Below are 26,968 nucleotides of genomic sequence, written 5' to 3' on the forward strand. Positions count from 1 at the left end.
TTTATGAAAACAAATAAAAATAAAAATATAAAAAATAGATAAATGAATAAAATGTGGTGTACACACAGGGTAGGGGAAAAGTAGGTTTACAATTTCTCATATGGAACATTCAATAATTAATAAACAATAATACAATAATAAACTGTGTTTGGTATACTCACATCTATAAACCCACTTTTGCTGCACTATGTATATAATAGAATATTACTTGGCCATCAAAGGAATGAAATCTTATCATTTATGACAACATGATTAGATCTACAGCTTATTAGGCTAAGTAAAATAAGTCAGACTAGGAAAGACAATTACCACATTGTTTAATTTATATAAATATCAAAACAAATGAACAAACAGAACAGGAACAAATGCATCAATACAGAGAACAAACTGATGGTTGCCAGAGGGGAAGTTTTGGTGAACCGGATTAAAAAGATGAAGGTGTGGGAGGCAAAATATCCTTGCCTCTTCACACAGCCAAAAGAAGGCCAACAACAAATTTAAAAGCAGAACATAACCAGAACTGTCAGAAAATCCAACTGTATGGAAGTCTGACAACCAAGAAGTTAAAGAAGAAATATTCATTCAGACTGGGAGAAGGGGCAGAGAGAGGCATCCAGGGCACAGAGGACATGCAGCAAGGGATCTGCTGGACAACAGAACAGTCAAAGTGGATGCTGGAAGACCAGGCATTCCCATATTGCATGCAAATAAGTAAGGAGGAACAGCTGAGGAGTTATGTGGACTCACACCAGGGTTCCGCATGGGAAAAGAAAGCCTCAAAACCTCTGGCAGTGAAGACCTATAGAGGCTGTAATAGCAGGAGAAACTCCCAGTCCCACAGGAGAGTTCTTTGGAGAGACCCACAGGGCTCTACAATGTGCACAAACCCACCCATCCTGGAATCAGCACCAGAAAGGCCCAATATGCTTGTGGTAGTGGACGAAGTGACTGAAAGCTGGCAAGAGCCAAGCAACCTGCATTCTTTCCTCTGTCCCCTGAACCTCTATGCAGTGAAGTAGGTTCCCCCATCCTGGCAAATGCCTAAGGCTCTGCCCCTTACAATGTAACAGGTGTGCTGAGACAAAGAAATATGGCCCAAATGAAAGAACAAATAAAAGCTACAAAAATAGAACTAAGCAATGAAGAGATAACCAACCTATCAGATGCAGAATTCAAAACACTGGTAAGCAGGATGTTCACAGAAATGGCGGAGTACAGTCCCAAAATACAGGAAAAAGTGAAGGCTATGCAAAGTGAAATAAAAAGTATATACAGGGAACCAACAGTGAAGAGGAAAAAACCATCAGTTGAATCAACAATTTGGAGCAGAAGCAAAAAATAAACATGCAACTAGAACGGAATGAAGAAACAGGAATTTTTAAAAAATGAGGAGAAGCTTAGGAAACTCCAGGACAACTTTAAAAGTTACAACATCTGAATCATAGGGGTACCAGAAGGAGAATAGGAAGAGTAAGAAATTGAAAACTTATTTGAAAAAAAAAAAAAACCATCAAGGAGAATTTCACCAATCTGGCAAAGAAAATAGACTTCCAGGAAGTCCAGGAAGCCCAGAACATCCCCAAAAAGTTGGACCCAAGAAAGCACTCACCAAGGCACATCATAACTACATTACCCAAGATTAAAGATAAGGAGAGAATTTTAAAAGCAGAAAGAGAAAAGGAGACAGTTACCTACAAAGGAGTTCCCATAAGACTCTCAGCTGATTTCTCAAAAGTAACCTTGCAGATAAGAAGGGCCTGGAAAGAGGTGTTCAAATCATGAAAGGCAAGGACTATATCCAAAATTATTGTACCCAGGAAAGCCATCATTTAGAATGGAAGGGCAGATAAAGTGCTTCCCAGATAAGGTCAAGTTAAAGAAATTCATCATCACCAAGCCCTTATTATATGAAATGTTAAAGGGACTTATCTAAGAAAAAGAAGAAGATCAAAACTATGGGCAGTAAAATGATAACAGAACTATCAACAACTGAACCTAAAGAAATTCACAAAACTAAAACAAACTAAGCAGACAACTAGAACAGGAACAGAATCACAGAAATGGAGATCACATGGAGGGTTATCAGTGAGGAGGGGGGAAAGGTACAGGGAATATGAAGGGTAAATGGTAGATACAAAATAGTTGGGGGAGGTTAAGGATGGTATAGGAAATGGAGAAGCCAAAGAACTTACATGTACTTTGCATGAACATGAACTAAGGGGTGGGGATGCTGGTAGGAAGGGGGTGCAGGGAGGAAAGGAATACAGGGGTGAAAAGAATGAAACAGTTGTAACAGCATAATAAAAAATATGTTTAAAAATTGAAAAAAGAAGTACAAAGTGGTACTTACAAAATAGTCATGTGAATGTATATTACAGCCTAAGGAATATAGTCAATTATATTCTAGTAACTAAGTATGGTGAAAAGTGGGTCCTTGAAATATCATGGGAATTACATTGTAAATATATGATTGTCCAACCACTGTGCTCTACACCTAAAATTAATATAAAATAATATTGAATGTCAACTGTATTTGAATAATAATATTTAAAAATAAAAGATGCTTGTGGTGACAGCTTAAAAAATAAATACTTTGGTTATCAATTTTCAGTCTTTTTTGTTTTCTTGTATAAGTATTAAGACCTCAAACTTCCTTACCAAATTTAGCTGTAACCCCAATATTCTCATTTAATTTTATTATTGTTCAACTTCAAATACATTTGAGTTTCATTATGAAAAAAATAAAGAAAATAAACTTGACAAACATTTACCTTGCTCAGGCTTATTCTAACCCCAGCCACTGTCTTTCCATTGCTAAGAACATTGGCATAGAAGTGGAACAAGACAACAGATGCAACAGAGGCACTGTTTAATCCTTTAAATACATTAGAAAACTACCATTTATTGCTTATATGTTTCGAGGTTAATTACTTAAAATATTTGAGTCTTATATGAAAAGATGCTCAGCATCACTAGCCATCAAAGAGATGCAAATAAAAGCCACACTGAGAGACCACTTCACACTGGTTAGAATGGCCATCGTAAACAAAGCAACAAACAAGTGTTGGAGAGGATGTGGAGAAAAAGGAACCCAGTACACTGTTGGTGGGAATGCAGACTGGTACATCTGCTGTGGAAAACAGCATGGAATTTCCTCAGAAAACTGAAAACAGAACTGCCTTTTGATGCATCAATTTCACTGCTGGGGTTATACCCTAAGAATACTAAAACATCAATTCAAAAGAACCTATGCACCCCAATGTTCATAGCAGCACAATTTACAATAGCCAAGAGCTGGAAGCAACCTAAGTGCCCATCAGTAAATGAATGGATCAAAAACTATGGTACATTTACATGAAGGAATACTACACAGCAGAAAGAAAGAAGGAGCTTTTTTCCTTTTGCAACAGCACAGATGGAACTGGAAAGCTTTATGCTACATGAAGTAATCCAGGTGGTGAAAGACAAATACCATATGATCTCACCTATAAGTGGAATCTAATCAACAAAACAAATAAGCCAGCAAAATATAACCAGAGACACTGAAACGAAAAACAAAATGAAAGTAACTAGAGGGGAGGGAGAAGGGGATAACAGGGGGAAAAAGGGGAAGAGTTTTCAGGAACATCTATAAAGGACACTTGGACAAACCCAAAGGGGAGTAGGATGGAGGGTGGGAGGTGGGGATGGCTGGGGTGGGTGTAGTTTTGGTGGGGGGGAAATGGAGACAACTATACTTGAACAATAAGAACAAAATAAATAAATATCAAAAGTGACAGATGCAAAAAGCCTAAAACTATTTGTCTTCATTTTATTAATTTTAATTAATATTGTAATATCAAATTATATGTACAGCAATCTACACAATATCTGGAGAAAAGATAGTTTTAATGTATTTTGGTTATTTAAGAGAGAACAACAGAAAAATGTTGACTGACCAAAATATGGATATCTGGCAAGATTGGGAGAGATGACTGTGGATGAACCACCTTATTAATTGGAAGAATGTTAGAGGGCAGATTCACCTTGTTGATGGAACTAAGCAGAGTTAAGACATCATCTTTCTTCATGGTAACTTCTCGGGAGCTGCGGGCCTGGAAGTCGTATAAAGCCATAACTCTCTCTTCTTGAGCTACTCCTCTCACTGGTACAGCCTGTTGTTGCTAAATAAAAACAGGAAGAAGACCATGTAAGTCACCCACTGGAAACATCTCTCTATAGAACCTAACAGTGGGGGGCTGTCTCTGGTCCTCACAGAGAAAGGAATCTCTGGCTAGAGATTCTTAAGTGGCTGACAGTAACAATGAGAGATCACAACATGTCATTTTCAGAGATGCTGCTCCATCCTAACAATTCTCAGGGGACACGAAGGCTGAGCAGTAAGAATACAGAGTGAGCAAGTGAGTATGTACTTTGTTGGAAATACATTAAATGCTCTAAGCCACCAGCTCTTAAAACAGGTATTAAATGATTATACACGTCAATGTTTCAGAATATTGTTTGAGAAAGTTAAAAGCCCATTATCTACCTCTCATCACTTTTTCCATTTCCTGGGCCTCCACAAGTAATCCTTCTAACCTGTTAATGTTTAATATTATATAACAATGAACAGTGGACTTTCCTTTTAGACATGGATGATATATAGCACAAGAAAGGTCACAGAATTTTAAAAATTGATAACATGAGCTGAGATAAAATATATCTTGTATCTCCCTTTAGCAAGCAACCTGCTCTTCAAGGTAGCCCCTGAATTTTATTTTCTGCAAATATCATATTTCTGAGAGAATGAACAAAATAAACATTACATAAGTAATGGCCAGACATTCAGATTAGTGATACAGGTGTACCACCCCTTACAGAATCCTCTGATTTTTTATCATTCAAGTATGGTGTTTTCTCATAACAAGCAGTGCTTAAATGTATCTGTTCTTGTTTAGGTACCCATTGTGCACAGCTTGGCAAAGAAGTTCCATCAATGTATAGTGACTTGACAGAGTGAGTTTATGTCTTTTTTCTACTCCCAGTGTATAAGTTTCGAGCTTCTCAGTGGGAAGAATCATTTCAGTATAAGAAGTGTTTCTCTTTTCCATCTACACACAAAAAACACTGATATCATTTAGTGATTCCAGGTTCCTTGCTCTTCAAGATATTACTTTTCACTTTGCACCCTAACCGTTCTCACATTCTTAACCATTTGCATTTCCTATATCCCAAATATACTTCTTTATTTTGTGCTTTGGTTCATTTTCTTTCTTATTTTATTGACCCAAAAAATCCTTCTGCTTGTCTGCCCAGTAAACCACCTTTAAAAAAATAATTCAGATAAAGTGACATTAAAATTTTCTAATATTTTAGTGCTTATTTCAGAAAAATGAAATACTATTTTCTTTGACACCCTTTTTCCTGTTCATATATCTATTATATGCACTTATTTAAATTTGTGATATTCTACAGACTGTAATTTTCATGCAAATCAGGATTATTTTTATTCATGCTTGTAGATGGTAGATATTTCACAAATGTTTATATATAAAAAATAAGAAAGGAAGGAAAGGAATCAAAATGGAATATATGAGGGAGAGATTCAAATTAAAGAAATAATAAAGAATAGTGAAAATATAAAAGGAAGAAAAAAGAAAGCAAAAATACCACTTATTTAGAAATTCTTGTGTACTAAATCTCTTTGGATGCCATGAAGATGCTACAATTTCTGCATGTAAAGATCACAGAACTCCCTGGCTGGTGTAGCTCACTGGATTGAGCGTGGACTGCAAACCAAAGTGTCACAGGTTTGATTCCCAGTCAGGGTACATGCCTGGGTTGCAGGCCATGACCCCCAGCAACCGCACATTGATGTTTCTCTCCCTCTCTCTCTCTCTCTCTCTCTCTCTCTCTCTCTCTCTCTCTCTCTCTTTCTCCCTCCCTTCCCTCTCTAAAAATAAATAATAAAAATAAAATATTTCAAAAGATCACAGAACTTACTATTTTCTTCACAACTGTATCCTGGTTTACAGAAAATAAAAATAAGTAATAAAGATAATTATTTTTTCTTAGTTATGGGGATTGTGATTCTTGTTATTTCTAAGTTTTTCTTACCTGGCAGGTTTCTGCCAGATCCCGTAGAGCTTGCATAGTGTTTCCAAATGCATTAAGATCCACTAGGAAGGCTTCATGCTTCTTTACAAGTACCTGGATTTGTTGATGGAAAGATCATCAGAAACAATCTAGAAAAATCAGTAAGCATCCTGGGGGATGCTCCAAGTATTACTTTGGATTATTCTAGTTGTCCTAATCCCTGGTAAGAGATATATTTTTATTTAATATAAATATTTTAATCCTATATTTATAAATATGAAGAAAACAGAGGTTAAAATAAATAACTCTTACATTTTGCAACAGGATTATTGGGCCTGGAGAATATTATGCTAGGTGAATTAAGTCAGTCAGTGAAACATATCACATGATCTCACTCATATGTGGAATCAAATAAACATAATAAACTAATGAACAAAATAGAAACAGAAGCTTAGATACATAAAACAGACTGACAGCTGCCAGAAAGGAGGTGGGAGAATGGGATGAAAGGTGGTAAAAGGATTATCCAAAGAATAATTATTCACAACCCATAGACATGGACAACCATGTGTGGATCAACTTGGTGAGGCAAGAGGACGGGACTAGGAAGATGTGGGGAAAGGGAGAAACAGTGGGAACAACTTAATAGTTTAAACAATTAAAAAAGTGTTCATGGAGATAATACAAAGCATTAAAGTTCTGAAATAAGGAATAATGAAAATACAAAAATGTGTAATAAATGACTTAACATGTATTAGTTGATTAGATAGCAGTGGAACTCTTAAGGGTTTAGATTTGGAGGCACTAGGAACTTACAGTGTGAAAAAAATCTGGGTCTTGTAGGAGAGCATGGGTCAGTTTTGATCCAATGTTGTATATTCATTATATGATAGTAAATGATATTCTCTGCATTTAAGGACTAATGATATTCTGAACTTGTTTTTCTATTAATAAGAGGTTTAGATTGATAGCCAAGTATTGAATTATAGTTATTATATTCCATCCATTTTAATGACAAAGTTTTAGAGATGAATTATGGTGGTGGTTGCACAGCAGTGTAAATGTACCTAATGCCACTGAACTGTGCACTTACAAATGGTTAAAATGGGAGAGATCAAAGATGGCAGAGGAGTAAGTGGAAGCTCTACTAACCTCCTCCCAGGACCAATCTGGAATTATAACTAAATTGTGGAGAAATCCAGAATAAGCAATTGAACAATAGCAAGAGAGAAGACTTATACCCATGAACAGACAGAAGAAACAGCTTCACCACATGACTGGTACAGAGTGCAGAATAGAGAGCTGAATAGGCTTCCATGAGCATCAGCTGAAGTGCTGGAAAAATATTTCAGTGGCTTGGGGGATGCCCCTGAGAAATGTGGATTCTGAACCCCAAGCTGGCCTCCCCAGCCTATAGCACCAGAGCTGGAAGAGTACTCAGATAGCATCCAATGGTGAAAAGCAGCAGAGTTTCTCTCTGCCAGGGACAAACAGCTGGAGAAGCAAAGGCTCTTTTAGAGGGCCAATGCATAAATTTTAATTTGCAGCCACTTACTTTGGGCTCTGGAAAAGGGAGGGCAAAGAGGAATAGACACTTGAAGGGAGATTTGGGCTGGTGGATTTGAGGAGAGAACTAAGAGAGCAGTGGCCAGGATCCTGGTGCTTAGCCATCCCCCATACTGTGGGAGCCCTCTTGCTCAGGGAGAACACCCCCCCCCCGCCCTAGTGGCATCAGCTTGAGGGGAAGCAATAGCTTCACCCACAGAAATTACTCATCCCCACCCTGTGGTGCTTAAGCCTAACTGCTGATTACAGAGTGACTAGACTGACAACTGAAGAAGTCAGCCATAGACTGTGGATCCCTGGTAGTCTTGAACAGGCTACCTAAGGTCAAACTGGGACACCTCCTGACATCACCAGAGGCAGAAACAGAAAGAAAAAAAAAGTAGTAAATATTAGATGCTACTGAGAAGAAATCCACCATGGTCTACTTCTTTGATTTGTGATATTTTCTCTCTTGCATAGTTTTTAACACCCACTTCTTATCCTTCAAGTTTGTGCATGTTAAGTCACTAGATTTTATATTATAGTTTATTTCAAATCTCCTATTTTGCTTCTCCTTTATTTTACCCCATTGCCCCTCCTCACTTTGTCTTCTCCTTTCTGCTTTACATTTTGTTTTCTTTCTTGCTACAACTTGTTTTCATTCAGCACCCTTAGTATTTCTCCCTGTTCCAGCCTCTCAAAACCATTTTTCTTCTCATTGCTCATCTCACATTACTTTTCCTGCCCTTAAAATATTTGTGTTCTTTCTCCATCTTTATCAATATTTGTTTGTTTGTTTGTTTGTTTTGTGAAGAGTGTTTTTTATTGCATTTATTTAATTTTATCTCTAGATGTTCACCATTTTGGTATTTCAAATCACAAATTTTACAGTTCTCCTCTCCTACTCCATTCTGCCTTCCTCCTGCACTTTCTTTTTTTGTCTCAAATTTTAATTTTTCCTTGTCTAATCTTGGTTTTTATTCCTCACTCACTATTCTTTCTCCCACTATCATCTCAAAATCATTCCCCTTCCTCTACAAATCTCTGAAGCTTTTCCTACTTTGTTTTTGCCCTCTTACTCCCATCACACCTATACGAATGTTAGAGGAGGAGGGAGAGGGATAATAAGGGATAATGTGGGGGGCCATAAAAAATATGTATGAAAGACACATGGACAAAGCCAAAGGGGTTGGATTCAAGTGTAAGATGTGGAGATGGGTGCAAAAGAGGGCATGGTAGGGTGAAAATGGAGACAACTGTGCTTAAATAACAATAACTTTTTTAATGTTAGTTCATTTAATGTTGTTGGTTCTGTGCTGGATCTTTTTATCCAATTTGGTTCCTATATATTTTTATTTATTTGCTTACTTTTTTTTCTTTTTCTTTCTCTCTCTCTCACTTTATTTTTTTATTTCCATTTAAACCTAATGCTATATGATCCCCTTCTCTTGCTCCATTCCACCTTCTTCATTCCCTTTTTTATTTATGATGTAAATTTATCTTTATTTCTGTGTCTGCCTCCACTTTCCTGCTCTTATTACTGATATTCTCTCTACCCTCCCCAAATCATTTTTGAGTTAGTTATCTCATATTCTTTTTTCCTTTATTACAATAATCTTAACCTATTTACACCCTTATTAATACTGTCTCATTCGCTGTTGATAGTGTGGTTGTGGGTGCGGTTTATTTTTGAGGGTTTGAAATTGTTACCTGATTTGTGTGGTTTTGATTGGGCAGTACCCACACAACAGCATGCAAGATGTAGAGGGCACAGTGACTCTCAGTCAGAGAACCAGAGGAAAGTATCAACCACAGAATGACTCAACAATCAAAACTCAATTACAATCAGAAAGCCTACATAAATGGCAAAAAGCCTTCCCAAGAGCATCAAGCCCAGGAGATCAAGTAGACTGCACCACTGAATCTCACAGGTCTCCTACTGTGGAAGTTCATGCCAGAAAGACAGGGAGTCAGAGCAGATCAATCTAAGAAGCAGAGGCTAGCAAGAAGAGTACCCGCTAAAATGAGAAGACAAAGAAATAACCCTAGTCAAAAGGAAAGGAGGAACCCCCAGAAAGGGTGCTAAATGAAATCGAGGCAAGTAAATTATCAGACACTGAATTCAAAATAATAGTTATAGTGATGCTCATGAGCTCAGTGAGAACTACAAAGCCTACAGGGAAGGTACAAGGAACTTACTGAAAAATACATTGGCATAAAAAAAGACATAGAAACAATCAATAGGATCTAGGAGAAAATTAATAATACAATTTCTGAGTTAAAGAACACAGTAGAAGGAGTTAAAAGCAGGCTACTTGAAGCAGAGGATCAAATCAGTGAGATGGAAGGCAAGGGAGAAAAAAAATTCCCAAAGCAACAAAATGAAAAAGACTCAAAAAGTATGAAAAGAGTTTAAGGGAGCCGAAAGACAATATAAAATGTAGTAATATCCATATCATAGGAATAACAGAAAGAGAAAAAGAGGAGCAAGGCATAGAAAACCTGTTTAAAAAAGTAATGACAGAAAACTTCCCTAACTTGATGAGGGAAAAAATCATGTGAGTCTAGGAAACACAGGGGTTCCCAATCAAAATGAACACAAAGAGGCCCACTCCAAGACACATCTTAATTAAAATGGAAAATTTTAAAGATGAAGCAAGAATATTAAAGTCACCAAGGGAGAGACAGCTAGTAAAATACAAGGGATCCTTGAAAATGTTATTAGGTGACTATTCAACAGAAACCCTACAAGCCAAAAGGGAATAGCAAGAAATTAAAAGTAAAAAAAGCAAAGTCCTGCAAACAAGACTATTCTACCCAGCAAGACTCACATTTAAAATGGAAGGCAAAATAAAGAGCTTCTCAGGAACCACCCCCCTCCCCAAAAGCTAAAAGAACCCATCTTCACCAAAAACAACATTATAAGAGATGCTAAAGGGACTGCTTTAAGAAGATGAAGAAAAAGTGAGAGCGATGAAGACAGGTACAACAGGAAAAAAGGCAATGAATAGGTACCTATCAATAATAACATTAAATGTAAATACATTAAATGCTCCAATCAAAAGACACAGGGTAGATGAATGGATAACAATGATCCTCATATATGCTGTCTACAAGTTACTAACCTCAGAACAAAAGATCTACACAGACTGAAAGTGAAGGGCTGGAAAAATATTTCAAGCAAATGGACTGAAAAAAAGAAGCTGGGGTAGCAATAATTTATCAGTCAAAACAGCATTTAAAACAAAGTCCACAAAAAGAGACAATGGAGGATACTATATAATACATAAGGGAAAAATCCAACAAGAAGCTATAACCCTTGTAAATTTATATGCTCCTAGCATAGAAGCAGCAAAATATATAAGGAAAATCTTGGAGGCCTTCAAGAAAGATATCCAGGACTTCCAGCCAAGATGGAGGCATAGGTAGACTTACTGTGCTTCCTCACACAACCAAAAGGACAATAACAATTTAAAAACAAACAAACAAACAAACAAACAACCAGAACTGACAGAAAACCGAACTGTGTGGAAGTCTGACAACCAAGGAGTTAGAGAAGACATATTCATCCAGACCTGTAGGAGGGGCAGAGACAAGCTGGTTTGAGAGGACTCATGGCAAAGCAGTGGCTAGAGGACCGGGGAAGGTGAGGTGGTGGCAGCAGATCCAGTGAGGCAGCAGGTAGTGGAGTGGGGAGCAAAGGCTGCAGCTGGCCTGCAAGGCAGCAGCTAGAAGACCCAGCCACATGGCAGATTGTGGACTGGGTGGTCCCCCATTCGCCCACAGATAAACCGGGAGGAACAACTAGGGAGGGAAACAGACCCCAAAACCCAGGGCTCCTGCACAGGGAAATAAAGCCTCAAACCACTGAAAACACCTGTGGGGTTTCAATCTCTCCAAATACGAGAGTTTGTTGGAGAGACCCATGGGGTCCTAGAATGTACAAAAGCCCACCCAAATGAGAGTCAGCACCAGAAGGGCCCAATTTGCTTGTGGGAAGCAGGGGAAGTGACTGAAAGCTGGCAGAGAGCAAAGCAAGTGCGAGTTACTTCTTGGACCAACACCCCCACACACAGCATCACAACACAGCAATGTGGGTTAATCTACCCTGGTGAACACCTATGGCTCTTCCCCTCACTACGTACCAGGCACATCAAGACAAAATAAATGGCCCAAATTAAAGAACAGATCAAAGCTCCAGAACAAATACAACTAAGCAATGAAAAGATAGCCAACCTATCAGATGCACAGCTCAAAACACTGGTAATCAGGATGCTCACAGAATTGGTTGAATTTAACCAATAAGTGAAATAAAGGAAAATGTACAGTGAACCAATAATGATGGGAAGGAAACCAGGACACAAATCAATGGTGTGGACCAGAAGGAAGAAAGAAACATCCAGCTAGAAAAGAAGGAGGAAACAAGAATTCAAAAACATCAGGAGAGGCTTAGGAACCTCCAGGACATCTTTAAAGATTCCAACATCTGAATTATAGGGGTACCAGAAGGAGAAGAGGAAGAGAAACAAGTGGAAAAGTTATTTGAACAAATAATAAAGGAGAACTTCTCCAATCTGGCAAAGGAAATAGACTTTCAGAAAGTCCAGGAAGCTAAGAGAGTCCCAAAGAAGTTGGATCCAAGGAGGAACAGCAAGGCACATCATAATTAGGTTACCCAAGATTAAAAATAGAGAATCTTAGAAGCAGCAAGAAAAAAGGAGATAGTTACCTACAAAAAGGAGTTCCCATAAGACCGTCAGCTGATTTCTCAAAAGAGACCCTGCAGGCAAGAAGAGGATGGAAAGAAGTATTCCAAGTTATGAAAGGCAAGGGCCTACATCCAAGATTGCTCTATCCAGCAAAGCTTTAATTTAGAAATGGAGACAGATAAAGTGCTTCTCAAATAAGGTCAAGTTAAAAAAGTTCATCACCACCAAGCCCTTATTATATGAAATGATGATGGGACTTATCTAAGAAAAAGAAGATAAAAAATTAGGAACTGTAAAATGACAACAAACTCACAGTTATTAACAACTACACCTAAAACAAAAACAAAGCAAACTAAGCAAACAACTGGAACAGGAACAGAACCACAGAAATGGAGATCACATGGAGGGTTATCAACAGGGGAGTGGGAAGGGGAGAGAGGGGAAAAAGGTACAGAGACTAAGTAGCATAGATGGTAGGTAGAAAATAGACAGGGGGAGGGTAAGAATAGTATAGGAAATGTAGAAGCCAAATAACTTATATGTACGACCCATGGACATGAACTAAAGGTGGGGGAGATATGGGAGGAAGGGGGTGTGCAGGAGGGAGGGAAGTGAAGAGGGGGAAATGGGACAACTCTAATAGCATAATCAATAAAATATATTCAAAAAAAGAAAGATATCAACAAAAACACACTCATAGTAGTGGATTTTAACACCCCATTGTTAACAATGGGTAGATCTTTTAAGCAAAGAATCAACAAAGATATTGTGGCATTGAACAACACTCTACATCAAATAGACTTCATTGATATATACAGAAACTTTCAAACAAAAGAAGCAAAATATACAGTCTTTTAAATGCACAGGAGACAATTTAAAAGCTAGACCTCATGGTAGGTCACAAAAGAAGCCTCAACAATCTTAAGTAAAATTGTAATTATACCAAGTATCTTCTCACATCACACTGGCTTGAAACTTGAAAAAGACCCCAAAACATTCAAATCCATGGGGACTGAATAACTGACTATTAAATAATGAATGGGTTAAAGTTACATATAGGAAGAAACAAAAAAAATTTGCAAACAAATGAAAATGAACATACAACATCCCCAAATCTATGTGACCCAGTAAGGGCAGTCCTGAGAAGGAAGTTCATAGCAATACAGGACTACCCAGAAAAGCTAGAAACATTTCAAATAAACAACATAACCCTACATCTACAAAAATATGGAGGAACAACAACAAACAAAGTACAAAGAGGATAGATGAAAGGAAATATTCAAGATGGGGTCAGAATTAAATGACATAGAGACTAAAAGAAAAATTCAAAGCATCAATAAATCCAGGAGTAAGTTTTCTGAAAAGATAAACAAAATCAATAAACCTTTAACCAGACTCATGAAAGAAAAAGAAAGAAAGAAAGAAAGAAAGAAACAAACAAACAAACAAACAAACAAACAAAGAAACCCAAATAATAAAATCAGAACAGAAAGAGAATAAATTAAAAATGACACCACAGAAATATAAAGGATTGTAAGAAATTACTATAAACAACAAAATTCCAAGAAATTTGATACTCTGGGAAAATTGGATAAATTTATAGAAGCATATATCTTCCAAATCAAAGACAAGAAGAAGCAGAAAGCCTGAATAAATGAATAACAATTAGTGAAATTGAAGCAGTGTTCAAAAAATTCCTAGCATATAAAAGACCTGTGGATGGCTTCACAGTCAAATTATACCAAACATTTAGGTAAAGCTTACTCCTATCTCTCTCAAACTAATCCAAACTTTCAAGAAGAAGGAAGATTGCCAAATTCTTTTAATGAAGCCAGTATTATCCTAATTCCAAAACCAGGAAAAGACACAACAAAGAGAGAAAGTTTCAGGGCAATACTGTGTATGAATACAGATGTGAAAATCCTCAATGAAATATTGGCAAACTGGATTAAGCAATATATTGAAAAGGCCATACACCAAGATCAAGTGGGATTCACTCCAGGGATGCAAGGATGGTACAATATTCACAAATTAACAAACATAATACACCATATAAAGAAAAAGAAAGACAAAAATTGCATGATCATATCAATAGATTCTGGAAAAGCATTTAATAAAATACAGCACCCATCCATTATAAAAATACTCAGAAAAGTGGCAATAGAAGAAGAATACTTCAACATAATAAAGACCATATATGAAAAATCTAGAGATAACACCATGCTCAACAGGCAAAAACTAAAAGCTCTCCCAGGATCAGGAAAAAGAGAAGGATGTCTGCTTTCACAAATGTTATCCAACATAATATGGATGTCCTATCCACAGTGGTCAGACAAGAAAAAGTAATAACAAGCCTACAAATTGAAAAGGAGGAAATAAAAGTGTTATTGTTTGCAGTGACATGACAGTAAAGATAGAAAACCCTATAGGTTACACCAAACAACTCTCTGACTTAATAAATGAATTTGACAAAATAGAAGGATGTAAAGTCAATACTCAGAAACTGAAGGCATTTTTGTACAACAGCGCAATATCAGAAACAGAAACTAGAAAAAAATTCTGTTTACTAGAGCAACAAGAAAAATAATGTACTGTAGGAAAAGATGCTCAGCAACACTAGCTATCAGAGAGATGCAAATTAAAACCACAATGAGATACCACTTCACATCAGTGAGAATGGCCGTCATTTTGTTGTTTAAAACAACAAACAACAGGGATTGGGGAGGATGTGGGAAAAAAAAGGCATCCTTGTGCACTGCTGCTGGGAATGCAGGCTGGTACAGCCATGAATGAAAACAGTATGGAATTGCCTTTTGACCCAAAAATTCCACTGCTGGGATTATACCCTAAGAACCCTGAAACACCAATTCAAAAGAACCTATGCACTCCAGTGTTCACAGCAGCACAATTCACAATAGCTAAGTGCTGGAAGCAACCTAAGAGCCCATCAGTAAATGAATGGGTCAAAAATCTATGGTATATTCAGATGAAGGACTACTACACAGCACAAAGAAAGAAGGAGCTCCTCCCCTTTGGGACAGCATGGATGGAACTGGAGAGAATTATGCTAAGTAAAATAAGCCAGGCAGTGAAACACAAATACCATATGATCTTACCTGTAAGTGGAACCTAATCAACAAAGCAAACAAGCAAGCAAAATATAACCAGAGACGTTGAGATGAAGAACAAACTGACAGTAACCAGAGGGGAGGTGGGAGGGGATAATGAGGGGGGCTAGGGGTAGGGTTTTCAGGAACATCTATAAAGTACACATGGACAAAACCAAAGGGAGGTAGGATCAAGGTGGGAAGTGTGGATAGCATGGGTGAGGAAGAGTGGTAGGGAAAAAATGGAGACAACTGTACGTGAACAACAATAAAAAATAGTTAATAAAAATAAAGTACCTAAGAATATACTTAACCAAGAAGGTAAAAAACATGTATTCATAAAACTGTGGAAAACAAGAAAGAAATTAAGGAAGACAAACAAAAGGAAGCATATGCCATGTTAATGGGTTGAAAGAGTCAACATCATTAAAATATCCATACTACCCAAAGCAATCTATAGATTCAACACAGTCCCTATTAAAATACCAATGATATATTTCACAGATTTAGAACAAACATTTCAAAAAATTATATGAAACCATAAAAGACCTTGAATGACATCAGCAATTTTGAGAAAGAAAAAAGTAGCAGGGATCACAATACCTGACATCAAACTATACTATAAGGTCACTGTAGTCAAAACAGTCTGGTACTGGTATAAGAACAGACACACAGATCAATGGAACAGAATATACAGCCCAGAAATAAATACAAATCTCTATGGTCAATTCACACATGACAAAGTGGAGAAGCATAAAATGGAGTAAAAATAGCCCCTTCAACAAATGGTGCTGGGATATCAGAAACAGTACATTAAAAAAAATGAAACTTGACCACCCACATACACCATACACCAGAATAAACTCAAAATGTATGAAAGACTTGAACATAAGCCACAACACCATAAAGGTCCTAAAGGAAAACATAGGTAGTAAAATTTCAGATATCCCACACAGCAATAATTTCACCAACATATCCTCTAAGGCAAGGGAAATGAAAGAATAAATAAATGGGACTACATCAAATTTAAAAGTTTCTGCACAGCTATAGAAAACATTATCAAAATGAAAAGGGAATGAACTGTAGGGGAAAACATATTTTCCAACAATATCTCAGACAAGGGTTTGATCTCCAAAATATACAAAGAACTCATATGACTCAATGCCAGGAAGACAAACAATCAAATTAAAAATGGGTGAAGGACTTGAAGAGATACTTCTTCAAGGAGGACAAACAGAGGGTCCAGAGTCATATGAAAAGATGCTCAGCATCACTAGCCATCAGAGAGATGCAAATTAAAACCACAATGAGATACTTTGTCACACTGGTCAGAATGGCCATCATTAACAAATCAACATACAACAAGTGCTGGTGAAGATGTGGAGAAAATGGAACCCTAGTGCACTGTTGGTGGGAATGTAGATCAGTGCAGCCACTGTAGAAAACAGAACAACTTTCCTCAAAAAAAAATAAAATAAAATAAAAAATTAACTGCCTTTTGACCTGTCACTTCCACTGTGGGATTATACCTAAGAATCCTGAAAAAACACCAATTCAGAAGAACCTACACACCCCAATGTTTATAGCAGCTTTATTTACAAAAGACAAGTGCTGAAAAATAGCCTAAGTGTCCATCAGTAAATGAGTCAATCAAACAGCTGTGTTACATTTACACAATTGAATACTACCCAGCAGAAAGAAATAAGGATCTACTACTCTTAGGACAACATGGATTGGAGATATTATGCTAAGTGAAAAAATTCAGTGGTGAAATGCAAAAGAAAAACAAACAGGCAAAATAGAACCTGAGGCATGGAAAGAAGGAACAGACTGGCACAGGCCAGATGGGAGGGGAGAATGAGGATATGGGAGGAAAGAAGTGGAAGGGCCTAGTTAATAAATAAGGGCCTAGTTAATAATGTGTATGGATGACCATGCACATTGACAACAGTGTGAGGATTGACTGTGGGAGGGCAGGGGAGAACAATGAGGGAAAATTGGGACAATTGTAATAGAACAACAATAAAAAATGGTAAAAATGGAAAATTTTATCTCATAAATATTTTACCACAATAAAATATATATTATCTGTAAAAAATAACAATTTATATATATTTTCTTCAATCAGCACAAAATCAAAAGTACACAAGCATATTATCAACACACACCATAGCTAAAAGTAGCTGCTGCTGATCATGGTACTTTGTGAGATTAAACATTCACATACATTTAGATGGTCATTTTAATTATTTCTGGTGCTGAAAGTTTATGAAATACTGTATCATCTTCCCATATGACAATGAGCAAAACAAAGAAGTGGCTATAAATGCTATTATGACCTTGGGTATTCTGCTTGTTCCAACATGTCTGTCTGAGTTTATTTCAAAAAAATAATTTAAGGAGATTATATGGTTGTTTTGTGAAATCTCAAGGTTACTCTGGGAAGTTTACAATGGGAGACCAAGACAAGCATGAATTTCTCATGCCTTTCTGACTTTACATACTCTCTAGGGAATCTATGGATTTCTGTGGGATTAGGAAAATATAATGTATCTTTTGGGATCTCTGCCAACTGTGGGCGTATCCCAGAAAATGAAGTCCAAAGACTATCATATCACTGTAGAAACCCCAAATAACCTATCAGGACTTGTAAATGCCCCACAAATTATTCCAGTACCATTTGGTGAGTACTAGACAATGTCTATTTCCATCTCTGCCTTACCCCAGCTGTTTCTTCATCAGCTCCATAGTTAGTGTTGTCTACAATAGGTTCTTTCTCTCTAATCCATGCTTCAGCTTCATGCAAGTCAGCCAGGTACTGCTGGAACTGGACATTGGCCTCTAGATCATTTTGCCGCCTAGCAGCTCGAGCCTGTAGAGACTGCATATTCTCGTTCAAACTCTTTACCCTAGAGGCCACATCTTCTGCAGCAAAGTGTCCTATGGAGTAGTTATTAAAAAAGGTAATTGTTACTCTGGTTAACATTCACTACAATTCAATTCTTTTGATGACCTCGGGGAGAGAAAAGGAGGCATGAGGATGATGCTTATACTCAGTGTGACATTTTACCTAAATTCCTGGAAATTGAAATGATGGATGCTAATGAGGGATAAGCACATATAGGCAGTAGTATAAGTGTGTCTGGGTGGTAGTTAATTGGATGGTATATTCTGTTATACAGACCTGAAAACAAAATACCTACATGAGGGTGCTTCTGAAAGTTTCAAAAACATGTATTCTTTGGACTAAACAGAACTTCTAACAGATTTCCATTTCTTTTCATGAAGGACCTATTACTATATAAATCTCTCTCTACCTAAACAATTGAAAACAGAAACTATGGACCAGAAACTATGAAATGCAGTATTTTCGGAAATTAGGGAGAGGATTATGAATCCCAAGAGAAGGTAAAGAAGTGAGGTGTGTCCTATCATTGCCACAGTTTATATCTGGGGCAGTTTCTAGGCTGTAGTGCTAGGAGGATTAACCCAAAAAGACCTATCAATCACACTGAGTTGAGGAGACAGAAATCAGATTTTGGGGAAGATAAGGCAGGTAGAGCTTGTGGAATTGAGTACTGAAGAGAAAAGTGTTACACAAAGATGGAGCTTCTAATATATGCAAATATATGCAAAGAATACTCTATTGATTGCTTTAAAAATTTTAATCCCAGGATTATTTATAATTTTTCAATATTACTAGGGATCACTTCAAGCTTTCCTTAAATGGTGATATCTGTATGGATAGTTAACATATCAGAAAATGAAACAGAAAAATTTTAAATATATACACAAGTATTTATTCCATTAACAATTAAAGGGTGTTCAATCCACAGCCCATGGGCTGCATGCACCTCAGGAGGGCTATGAATGTAGCCCAAAACAAAATCATAAATTTCCTTAAAACATTATGAGACTTTTTTGCTTTTGTTGGTGTTTGTGTATTTAATGTGTGGCCCAAGACAACTCTTCTTCCAGTGTGGTCCAGAGTTGCCAAAAGTTTGGATACCCCTGCTTAGAGAAATGGCCTTATCACATATCATGTAGACCTTGAGAAACTTCACTGTACACTTATGAAAGAGTGAGTGTGAAAAAGTATAGGAGACTGTTCTGAGTGGTGTGAGCCCAGCTCCCACTCTGAAAGGCCAGTGGAAAGTGAGGTCCTATGCACAGGATGCACACCCATGGATAGGTTCTCCCATGGGCAATCAGGCCTGCATTGTATGTAGGCTGCTTTGAGACTTGCTTTTTGCTAAAACTCCCTCACCCTGAATTGAGGCAGCAGATGCTTACTATAACTTCTTAAAGTCTGTGCTAAACCTCCCCTTTATGGAATGTAACCAGTTCAACCACTTCTGCCCTGGGCCTGCAACAACATTCTCTTTGAAGTAATTGGCATCATTCTGTCCTTTGTTTTCTGTAAAAGGTAACTACCTAAAGCGAACCAGAGCACAGTAAATGAGGGCCCTCCTCAATGTAATGTGCCCAGAAAAGCAAAAAATGCTTGCCAAGGCAAGGGTAGGCATGCTCTCCTCTTGAGAGAGTGGCCATGCCATCCTTTTTCCTCCACAGGACTCAGTAGTCTGTGTGAATTTGTCTCGTATCTCATCCAAAGTGCCACAGACACTGCTTGCCAGCATCTGCATCAAAAAAGCAAATATCTTTGCATCATTATGAAAACCACAAAACAAAAGTTAGAGAATCACCACCTTAGAATAAATGCACATGCATGTGTATACACACACCATAGAACTATAGCTAATAAAAAACATAGGACATGCAGATGGCCAACAGACATATGAAAAGATATTCAATGTTACTAATCATCACAGAAATGCAAATTAAAACCACAAGAGGTAGCATATTATACTTGTCAGAACAGCTATCATCAATAAATCAACAAATGACAAGTGCTGGCAAGGATATGGAAAAAGGGGAACTCTTTTACACTGTTTGTGGGAATGCAGACTGGTGTAGCCACTGTGGAAAGCAATGTGGAGATACTTCAGAAAATGTAAATGGATATTCTTTTTGACCCAGCAATCCCACTTATGGGAATATATCTGAAGGAACCCAAAACACTAATTCAAAAGAACATAAGCACTGCCATGTTCATTGTAAAGTTATTACAATCTCCAAGATATGGAAGCAGCCCAAGTGCCCATCAATAGATGAGTGAATAAAAAACAACTATGGGACATTTACACAATGGAATACTACTTAGCTGTAAAAAAGAAGAAAATTTTATCCTTTTTGACAGTATGGATGGACTTTGAGAACATTATACTAAGTAAAATAAGCCACTCAGAGAAAGACAAATACTATATGATTTCACTCATATATGGAATCTAATGAACAAACTGTACTAACAAGGAGAATGGAGTCAGACTAATAGATGAAGAGGAGAAAGACAGCTAATGGGTAAGGAGGTTATGGGTTGGAGAGATTGAGCAAAAAGGAAAAACAGCTTATGGACAACAGTGTGGTGATTGCTGTGGGGAGGGGGTTATAAGAGGACTAAAAGATAATATAAGAAGACAATAAAGATTAAATTTTATTTTTAAATATTTTATTAATTTAGTTTTAGAAAGAGGAGAAGGGAGGGAGAAAGAGAGGAAGAGAAAAATCAATATGTGAGAGAAATGTCAATTGGTTGCCTCTCACATACCCCCAACTTGGGTCTTGGCCCTCAACCCAGGCATATGCTCAGACTGGGAATTGAACCAGTGAACTTTCTTTTTTTTTTTTTAATATTTTATTTATTTATTTTTAGAGAGGGAAGGGAGGGAGGGAGAGAGAGAGAGAGAGACATCAATGTGCGGTTGCTGGGGGTTATGGCCTGCAACCCAGGAATGTACCCTGGCTGGGAATCGAACCTGGGACACTTTGGTTCCCAGCTCGCGCTCAATCCACTGAGCTACGCCAGCCAGGGCTTGAACCAGTGAACTTTCAATGCACATGCCAGAGATCAATCTACTGAGCCACACCAGCCAGGACTAAAGATTATTTTAAAAAAAAATAGCATTCCACTGTGTAAATACACCACAGTTTTTTGATCCACTCATTTACTGATGGACACTTAGGTTGCTTCCAGCACTTGGCTATTGTAAATTGTGCTGCTATGAAAATTGGGGTACATAGGTTCTTCTGAATTGTTGTTTCAGGATTCTTAAGGTATAGTCCCAACAATGGAATTACGGGGTCAAAAGGCAGTTTCATATTTACTTTTCTAAGGATATTCCATACTGTTTTCCATAGTGGCTGCACCAGTCTTCACTGGAGGAGCTCCTAACCCTTTGCAACAGCTGGGATGGATATGAGGAACATTATGATAAATGAAATAGTCATACAGTGAAAGAAAAATACCATGTGATGTCATCTATAAGTGCAACCTAATCAACAAAATAAACAAGCAAACAAAATATAACCAGAGACATTGAAATTAAGAACAAACTGACAGTAACCAGAGGGGAGGTGGGAAGGAATATTGGGTGGATTAGGAGGATGGGTTGTCAAGGAACATGTATAAAGAACACATGGACAAAGCCAAAAGGGGGTAGAATTGAGGGTGGGAGGTGGGGAGGCCTGGGGTGGAGAGGAGTGGTGGTGGGGAAAAGGAGACAACTGTACTTGAACAACAATAAAAAAAAGATTTAAAAATTTTCAAAAAAAGCAAAAAGAAGTAAATATATATTTTTGTTTTCTCTGATACTTTTTAAGCACTTTATTAATTTTTATTGTTGTTCAAGTACAGTTGTCTCCGTTCCCTCTCCCCACATTCCCCTCTGCCCCACCCACCCATCCATCCCCACCTCTCACCCTTGATCCTACACCCCTTTGCTTTTGTCCATGTGTCCTTTATACATATTCCTTGAAGACACTTCCCCTTTCTTTTCATCCATTATCCCCCTCCTCCTCCCTTCTGGTTACTGTCAGTTTGTTCTTTATTTCAATGTGTAATAAATACACAGTTGCTCTGGCTGGTGTGGGTCAATGAATTGAGTGCTGGCCTGTGAACCACAGGGTTGCTTGTTCAATTCCCACTCAGGGCACATGCCTGGGTTTCAGGCCAGGTCCCCAGTATAGGCTGATGGGAGGCAACCACATACTGATGTTTCTCTCCCTCTCTTTCTCCCTCCTCCCTTCTCTCTAAAAATAGATAAATAAAGTACTTAAAAGGTACACAGTTAATCCGAAGAAAACAGAAACTGATGAACAATAGTGACAACAAAACACCCAAAGTGTTAGATTTATATTTACCTGTGTTGATAATCACTTTAAATGTATGTGGTTTAAATGTTACAGTTAAAAGGGAAAAAATACCAGATTGCATAAAATAAAAGCAAAGTCTGAGTTTATGCTATCTATAATAAATCTTCTTTTTTTGTTCATTATCCTTATACAGGGGTCATGCTAATCTCTGAATTGTTTCAATTGTAGTGTATGAGTTGCTGAAGCAAGCATAATAAGAAATCTCTTTTAAATGTAAAAAATAATAATGAAAGCAAAAGGATGGAGAAATACATATCATGCAAACATGAGTCAAACACAGAGTGACTATGTTAATGTTGTACTAAGTAGTCTTTAGAATATCATCAGAGCTATATCATAATGTTAAAGATTTAAATTCATCAATAAGATAAGCCTGAATATATAAGCAGCAACAGGGCTTCAACATGCATGAAACTAAAAGAGCTAAAGGGGGGCATAGACAATAGTATGGTGATTGTGGGGCGAGGGGCGAGTGGAGGTAGAAGAGTGTATGGGGCAATAAATGATCATGTAAAATACAATAAAAATGAACTATTAAAATATAAAATGAAAAATAAAAGAAATGAAAAGAGGAATAGATAAAATCCATAATTACATCTGGAGATTTCAAAAAAAGAAATAACATGAATCGCTATACTGAAATAGGCATCTCAAATAAATATTTTTAGGCTTGAATTACTCAACTGAGATCTGAACTTTTTTTCAGCAATCTGAATTTTAAATTATACTTTTGATAGCTGGATACTGGCTGGCATCAACAGAGGGAAAAATCCCAATATAATCTGCATTGGTTCTACCACACCTGGTATATGATATTTGGTTCTGAACAACATTTAACCAAATGTGGTTTCTGAAGATGAGAGAACAATAAGAGGAGAGATATTGAGAGTATTAAACCACCAAAAAAATTAAAGAATCAGTGTTATTTACCATAAAGATTACAAGATATTGGAAACTTCAAATGTGTCTTCACAGATTTGGAACTTCCAATATGGAAAAAAGAACTTGATTTGTTTTATGTAGTTTTGTAATTTAAATTCTGAATTTTATAACTTCTACAGAAAATCACATTGATTATTATGATAATATATTTTATTTTAATAATTTCAGCTTTACATAAAAATAGAAATGATTGGTTCATGAGGCAGGGAGTTTCCTGTTATTGGAATATACAAACATTGGTCTGTCAGAAATGCCCAAGGGGAATTCCTTCATTGGATGGTAACATAGATCAGATATCTTTAAATTCTCTTAAAACCCTAAAATTGAGTAAACTTTCTTCCAATAAGTTTGGCATAAAGCTGATTGTTCAACTCAATCTGAATCATACATACCTTCCTTTACCATTTTGTTTCCCCTCTCGGTTATCATGTGAATTCGTGGCTCATGGTTTGCAATGTCAGCCTGGATGACTTGATGTCTATTCAAAAGATTCTTTGAGGCAATCAGGTCCTTGCCTACAGATGAAAAGTAATTTCAATGTCTGGTATTCTAGTTTGAGGAATAAGAAGAGGTTACTCTACTCCTTCCTAACTCTCAGACCTACAAGTTCTTTTTGACATCCTAATCATTGAGTGAACTTCCTGAAATGTATACCATTTGTCTGAATTAAGTCTGCTTAGCTCTTATTTTCCTTGCATCTTTGTACTAAGAAAATTCAATTCCTTATCTTACAAAAGATGATAAATAAAGTACTGTTCTCTTTGGAAGACAGATAGAAAGGCAAGTAACTTTCCAGCTTAAGTTTTCAATATTTTGCCACCAATTTTCTTTTAGAATACTTTTGTACAAAAATCAGGACCTTCCACTTCTAATTTCTTTAGATGTCAAGGAGTTATTAAATCCTCTAAATTTAGAGCTTTTCACCATGGAATTGGCACAATGTTTTGAACTTTTGTTTGTAAAGATTAGAAATAATTTATAAAATGTGCCTCACACATTGCTTAACATTAATAAGCATATAACAAATATTATGTACTGTTATTTTCTCCATCTTTTTAGATCCCCAGTGCATCCTTCTTGTCCCCATCTATGCTTCACCTATCTTACTTCCAAAAATGTCTTCCCTATACTTCACAGTAAATGTCTCTCCAGAAACTTTCTGTGTCCATCCACCATTCAAAGAGATCTTTTTCTCTTCCAGGGAGTTTTAATTGTACTAAGCTCTTCATTATCACCATTGTCTGAACCCTCATAGCTGTTCTCAATAAATTCATATTAAGTTTACATTATATTTATATGCACTTCTTTCTCTGTTTCAATGCAAATGTCCTGGCACTGACAATGGTAAACTGATAACTTCCAAAGAAAAGAAAAACATGTACCTTATCTGTTACTTTACCTCCTTTATACTTATAATATATCATATAGTTATAAAAGAGATCCCCAAGAATATAAGTTAAAACTCTTGTTACCTCAAACACTAACTATGGTCACTCAACCAAGGACCTTGGCAATAACATAAATTAGAGAAAGCAGCCAAGATCAGAGCACTCTAGCTTTTCTCAAAAGCTTGAAATTCATGGCACTAGTCAAGTCTGGTTTTAGAAAGTAAACTTTCAAGTACATATTTAAGAAAAATTTCTCATGGAAGATTGAAAAGAGCAAACTTTGCTCCACCAATACTCTTATCTCAGATCTCTCAATTTGCAGAACTTGGAGCTCTCCTTAGGGCTCAACTTGCTCAGTTTGTACTAACCAAGGAAGGTAGAAGCTGCCGAAGGTTCAGTCTCTTGGATCCAGGCCTCCTCATCCTCTGTGTCTCTGCAAATCTGCTGTAGGTGAAGAAGGTCAATGAGCTTCTTTTTCCGGGTAGCCAGTGGTTCCTTCAGAGCCTCAAACCTGGACACCAGGTATTCCTGTCTTGCCCGTATGTTTCCAGCATCAGGATGATCTGTTTCTTCAAAATATGTCACCAGGTCTGTGATGGTGTCTACCTGTTCCTAAGGAAGAAATTGAATGGGTGTCAAGAAATCATGTTATTTAGTAGAAAGAGATGACAGTTTGGTGTAGGGAGGGCATGGAGAGAGAATCAGCTCCCATATGTAGTGTTAGAACTTCAAATCAGTAAAATAAAATGGAAGGGGTTGTTAGATTGAGAACCATTTCATCAATCTAAGAGTTATTTATGGGAAAGTAGCTTTCAAAACATATTCCAGGAGGAAAAAAAATATTTGTAGAGCATGCCAAAGAAATAAAAAATATCAGAACTACAGAACCTTAATTGTTGTGGCCCTAAGGAAAATGGCAAGAAGAAGTTTCAGTCTCAGTTCACCTTTCATCCTCTTTCTCTCCATTTAAAATGAACTACAATTATAAATACCATAGACGCTGCTGGGGCTTTGGTTAGTTGCATAGCAGGAACAATGCCTATGAGATGAAATGTGATGTCACAAAACAAATGTCAAAGAAATTTAAAGGCGCTGCCTTGGTCAATACCTAGTTGTGTGAATGGGAATAAATCACAGTCCCCATTTGGGCCATTATATAATAAAGAAGAAATACAGAAACAGAGTTTCAAAACTCTTCCTGGAAATAAAACGTTAATTGTATTTCTATATGCTAAAATAGGCACAAAAGATGTATTCCATCTTATTAGTGAGGTAAAATATGGATGGTCTGCAGAAAAAATTATGTAGGATTTTTATTTGTCTGCTTGTTTCATCTATTTGTTGGGGTAAGGGAAAGCAGTAAATAAAAGTTCTTTCGAAAGATAGGTGGACAATAGGCATTGGTTTCACTTATTCTATTTTGATATCTAATTCTGAACCTATAAATGTTTTGATGTATCTTTTCTCAAATTGGAACAAAATATTAACCATCAACAGCTTCTCAAAACATATACACACTTCTCCATAAAAAAATTAAAGTCTCTATAAATAAGATTAATATCTCTCACTAGCCAACTGTTCTCATCTCTTAGGGCACTTTAACTTTGGAAAACATAGTAGTGTAATAGAGTGATTTTGAAACATCATAATTATCATCATCATTATGGATTGATGCATTATTTGAAAACCTGTAATGTAGTCCAAAATGCCCCGAAGATAAAAGACTTTATATAGATTTTGCTTTTCTACCTCAGTCTTTTACTTTACTCCAAACTCCTTCAAGTTGTTCTTAGAGCTATATAATGAGGTTTTTTGCTCTGTGTTCTCTAGATTACTCTGTCTGTTCTATTTCATCCAAAGTGACCAAAAATCAGATATCATGAAAGTGTAATCTTTCTAACAAGAAATATTAGTGAGACCTAGGAAAGAG

The 26,968-nt window shown here is 36.9% G+C and overlaps 1 protein-coding gene and 1 non-coding gene across 3 annotated transcripts in view; both read right to left on the minus strand.

Moving 5' to 3' along the window:
* The window catches only part of SPTA1 (spectrin alpha, erythrocytic 1), a 185,993-nt gene that overhangs the window by 102,077 nt on the left and 56,948 nt on the right, over positions 1-26,968 (minus strand). For both annotated transcript variants that reach the window (XM_036015014.1, XM_036015013.1), the window contains exons 17-21: positions 25,407-25,650; positions 24,043-24,165; positions 18,159-18,376; positions 6,097-6,189; positions 4,026-4,163 (exon numbers count right to left, since the gene is read on the minus strand). In XM_036015014.1, coding sequence (XP_035870907.1) covers positions 4,026-4,163; positions 6,097-6,189; positions 18,159-18,376; positions 24,043-24,165; positions 25,407-25,650 — 816 coding nt within the window. The remainder of the gene's footprint in view (positions 1-4,025; positions 4,164-6,096; positions 6,190-18,158; positions 18,377-24,042; positions 24,166-25,406; positions 25,651-26,968) is intronic.
* Positions 22,797-22,898, minus strand: LOC114512199. Its single transcript, XR_003685778.1, has one exon. It is a non-coding gene; the product is annotated as a U6 spliceosomal RNA (small nuclear RNA).

This window comes from Phyllostomus discolor, chromosome 14, assembly GCF_004126475.2.
Source record: "Phyllostomus discolor isolate MPI-MPIP mPhyDis1 chromosome 14, mPhyDis1.pri.v3, whole genome shotgun sequence".
Taxonomy (NCBI): Eukaryota; Metazoa; Chordata; class Mammalia; order Chiroptera; family Phyllostomidae; genus Phyllostomus; species Phyllostomus discolor.